General features: G+C 44.2%; 1 protein-coding gene across 1 annotated transcript in view; it reads left to right on the top strand.

Annotated features, from left to right (window-relative positions):
• Positions 1-4605, top strand: part of FRMPD4 (FERM and PDZ domain containing 4) — a 293765-nt gene that overhangs the window by 130365 nt on the left and 158795 nt on the right. Inside the window, exon 3 of the mRNA XM_042782402.1 lies at positions 3918-4078. Coding sequence (XP_042638336.1) covers positions 3918-4078 — 161 coding nt within the window. The remainder of the gene's footprint in view (positions 1-3917; positions 4079-4605) is intronic.

Here is a 4605-nt window from a genome sequence, read left to right as displayed (position 1 = left end):
TTCACTCCTCTCTGCCCAGAACTGAGAACCCAGTGGGCGTTCAATAATCATTTGTTGAATAAATTAATACATTATGGGTCTGTTTTGGAGAATTAAATGAAATAATCTGTGGAAAGCATTTAGAACAAAACACAGAATTAGTGTTTAATAGATGTTAGGTATTAATAATAATAATGTAGTTATTGAATGAATGGATGGATTAAAAAATTAGATACTGCTACTTTATTACTTAGTGGAAAGAGGTTAATCAAGCTAGAGCTGTTTTCAATGCTCTAACTTCTATTTGTAATGGATGCTAACAGTTACCAGTGGGTTGACTCCAACTCATGCTGACCCCAACTCATGGTGACCCCACGTGTGGCAGCCGCCCAGGATCCGGTGCCCAGAAGGCACACACTAGGTTGACTGCTCTGTAGTCACCATCTTAAAATTCTTAATGTCTGAACAAGCGGCCCTCATTTTCCTTTTACGCTTGGCTCTGCGAATTGCATAGCAGGTCCTGCGCATGGCACTTGGAATCAGAAGACCAGGTGTGAATCGCACCTGGCTTACACCTGAGAAGAGTGTGACCTTGGCCCAGTTCTTTTTCCTCTCCTGGCATTTGGGCAAGGGGGCAGTTTCCTCCCCTCCTCATAGAGGAGTTTTGAGGATGAAATAATCTCAACAGATGAGGGCGTGAGCACGTGACTCACAACACATTAGAGCCCTTTATCTCTTTTTCCTAAGAAATACTCCAGAGCTAAATCGAAAAGCCATTTAAATGGGATTTTAATCTTTTATTTCCCTAGTCAGGGATCTGTGCCTAAAGAACGGATCCTAGAGGGTTATCATTGATTTTCCTAACTGGTATTAATTACACTGAAGGACAACAGGACGACTCTCTCCACACCTTCCTTTATTACATTTGAACAATATGTTGTCCAGATGGCAGACAGAGTAGCAGCTTCCAAGGTATTTTAAAATGAGCTCCTGTGACTTATTGAAGATTAGGGAGGGGAAAAAATGTAAGCCCTTATCATTGACATCATCTTGGCTTCCATGACTTTAAGGAGATTTCTAGTGTTCCAACTAAGAAGCCTTCCGCAAAAGAAGGCTGCCTGGGGTAATGTGCATGGAGAAGACCTCATTATAGTCCCAGGAGCTGGCCCACCACTCACAAGCCCTGAAAGACACTCAGCCACTATTTTGAACTTAGTTTCCGTGGTGGCAAAGTGCCGATAATGATACCTGCTTGACTCTCTTACTCTCGAAGTTGTGTTATGGTCTAAGGGAGATTGTGGAAACAGTGAACTTTTATTATTATTATTATTAAATTTTGGTTGTGATTTGGGTGAAAGTTTCCAGAGAAAATTCATTTTCCATACAGCAGTTCATATACATTTTGTCTCATGGCTTTGACTACAATTCCCCACAAGATGTAACAGCTCTCTTCCCACTTCCTCCCCATAGTTACCTCTTCCCTCTGTCCTTCCCTCCCATGCACTCCTGCCCCCTGAGCCATCTCCAACAGTGAACATTTTTTTTAACGCAGCTGGACTGCTCCTTAGAAGTGAGAATGGTCAGACTTCATCTCTCATACTTTGGCCATGTTGTCAGAAGGCACCATGCCTTCATGAATATCACGTCAGAAGGAAATCATGCTTGGTAAAGTAGAGGGTCAATGGAAAAGGGGAAAACCCGCAATGAGATGGACTGACACAGTGGCTGCAAGGATGGGCTCAGACATAGTAATGGTAGTGACGATGGCACAGGACCTGAGAATGTTTTGTTCTGTTGTACATGGGGTTGCTATGAGTCAAAACTGACTCGATGGCACCTAACAAGAATAACATATAAATTACAAGTTTGAATTAGTGATAAGCCTTCTGTAGTTTAGGTGTTAATGAAAAAATTCACTGAAAGCATTTGAAAGTTTTTCCAGAAAATAAGTACGCCCTCAAAAACCAGTTGCCATGGAGACAATTCCAACTCATGTGTGTCGGCGTGGAACTGTGCTCCAAAGGGCTTTCAATGCCTGAGTTTTGGGCAGTAGATTGGCAGACCTTTCTTCTGAGCCAAGTCTGGGTGGGCTAGAGCCTCAAACTTTTCAGTTAGCAGGGAGCACATTAACCTTTGGAGCCACCCAGGGACTCCTTAGAAAATCAATGCCAAGCGTGAAATTCTCAATTTCTTTGGAAAAGGGGCTGTATTAGACAGTGGGGTCACTTGCCACCGTCAAAATGGTCAGAATCACTTAAATTTCACTGGCACCTGAAGCCATAGTTGTCACTTCCTAAACTTCCATAACCCTCTGAGGGTTTTTCTCAGCAGATCAGGTATAATTTGATAGTTTTTCCCAGAGAAATATCTTTTTTTCTCTCCTTATTAACTTCATTATTTATTAAGGATCTCCTATGTGCCAGACGGAGCTCTGGTGGTGTGGTGCCTAAGGTATCTGACTGCTAACCAGAAGGTTGGTGGTTCAAACCCACCAGCCACTCCACGGAAACAAGACTGGGAAATCTACTTCCAGAGAGACACTGCCTCAGAAACCCAATGGGGATCACTATAAGTAAGAATTGACTCAACAGCAGTGGGTTTGGTTTTTGTTTTGATGTGCCAGATGCTGTTCTAGGCACCTGGGATAAATCAGTGAACAAAACAAATTCCTTGCCATCATAGAGCTTGCATTCTAATGTGGAGAAAGAAATAGTAAGACTAAGCCTAAAAATAAGCCTGATTTACAGGTGATTAATGCTATCCAAGGAGCTCTGGTAGCATAATGCTTAAGGCATTTGACTGCTAACCAGAAGGCTGGTGGTTCAAACCCATCAGCCACTCCTTGGAAGGAAGGTTGGGCAATCTACTTCCGTAGTGATACAGCCTCAGAAACCGAAGGAGTTGGATCCACTGTGAGTTGGATCCGACTTGACAGCAGTGAGTTTTGTTTTGTTTTTGAGAATGCTATCCCAAAAAAAGTATGTTTTGGTGCTCTAGTGCTGCTCTAACAGAAAATACCACAAGTGGATGGCTTTAACAAACATGGATTTATTCTCTTACAGTTTAGGAGGTTAGAAGTCTGAGTCCAGAGTACTAGCTGTAGGGGCTGGGTAAAGGCCCTTCAACTTTGGGCTTTAACTCTGCCTCTTGCTTCCAGGCCACTGGAAGTAGAGGTTTCTCTTAACTCAGGCAGCTGCTGGCTGCAGAGGCTGACAAATCCAAGGTCACAAGTAGAAAGGTACAATTCCAAGGTATCAAGCAACACAGCAGGCCAGTAATTCAATTCCAGAAACAGTCTCAAGTTTGGTAGATAACATGGCAGGCCACTAAGATGAAGACTCAACCAAATGCAGGATTCAGATGTGCCAAAAATCCCAAGACTTGTCACAAAGCGTTGTCTTATACTGGAAGCAGACCACATCCCTAAGGCTGCTTACAGTAGGTTCCACCAGGGAAACAATTACCAGTCTCGTCTTGGGGAATAACTGCAACCAGCTGCCCAGCCACTCGAAAGCAAGCCCAGCCAAGTTGACACAAAACTGTAACTACCACAAAGTAGAAGAGGGCAAAGGAGATCAGGAGTGTGGAGGAGCAGGTTGCAATTTTAAACTGTGTAATCAGGACTGTCCTTCTGATTAAGAAGGACATACTTGAGCAAAGCCTTGAGAGAGGTGAAGGTGATCCATACAGATAGCTGCTAGACAAGCATTCCAGGGAGTGGGAACAGCCACTGCAAAAGTGTAACACTGAAGTGGGTCTAGAGTTTTCAAGGCACAAACAAGGAGGCCACAGAAACAGTGTGACTGTGGCCTTCTCCACATCTGTCCCTTTCTACCAGGCAGACAACAGGAGGTTCAGAAACTACAGAGAATGAAAGCACCAGAGCAATGCCTGATGCATGCATTCATGCCTCGTTTCTGTGTATCTTTTTCCCACAGCCACATGACACAGGCCATCCCATTTGATGACCCGCGCTTGGAAAGCTGCCAAATCATCCCTCCGGCTCCCCGGAAGATAGAGATGAGGAGGGACCCTGTGCTGGGATTTGGTTTCGTGGCAGGGAGTGAAAAGCCAGTGGTCGTTCGCTCAGTAACTCCAGGTAAGCTCTCACCCAGCTCTTGGGCCTCCTAGGACCATCACTCACCATGCCAGAATGACTTCTGGTTAGGTCCTTGAGTGTCTGTCTGGATTGTGAAGGCTGGGCCTATTGTTCCAACACCTGGGTAGAGACAGACCTCCAGAGGGAAAGAAATGGCTCCTCAAACTAGGTTTTAAACGGCCAAGCCCCTCATTACTCTTGACTAAGGAAAACACTGACCCATCATTTATAACCATGGGCATGACCTGGTTGTTAATGTGTGAATGCAAACAATAAGAGGCAGGCACTGTACTGTGGTTCAGTAAGCTCATGAATAATTTCTTAGGAAAAAAACAAAAGACAGCGTGAAATGGTGTTTAAGCTGTGGTGGGATTTAGTCATTGGAATGGGTGGATTATTTGCAAATAGTCACTCCCCTTCCTTTCCATTAGAAGCAGAATAGATTTCTCAACCACACTGTGTTGGGCTGGGCCATGTGATTTCTTGGCCAATGGCATGTTGGCAAAGATGGCATGTTGTTATGTTGT

Source organism: Orycteropus afer, unplaced genomic scaffold (assembly GCF_000298275.1).
Source record: "Orycteropus afer afer isolate SDZICR_OR568_19922 unplaced genomic scaffold, OryAfe1.0 scaffold00304, whole genome shotgun sequence".
Taxonomy (NCBI): domain Eukaryota; kingdom Metazoa; phylum Chordata; class Mammalia; order Tubulidentata; family Orycteropodidae; genus Orycteropus; species Orycteropus afer.
The sequence above is the reverse complement of the archived record's forward strand: the minus strand, read 5'-3'. Positions and strand labels throughout refer to the sequence as shown.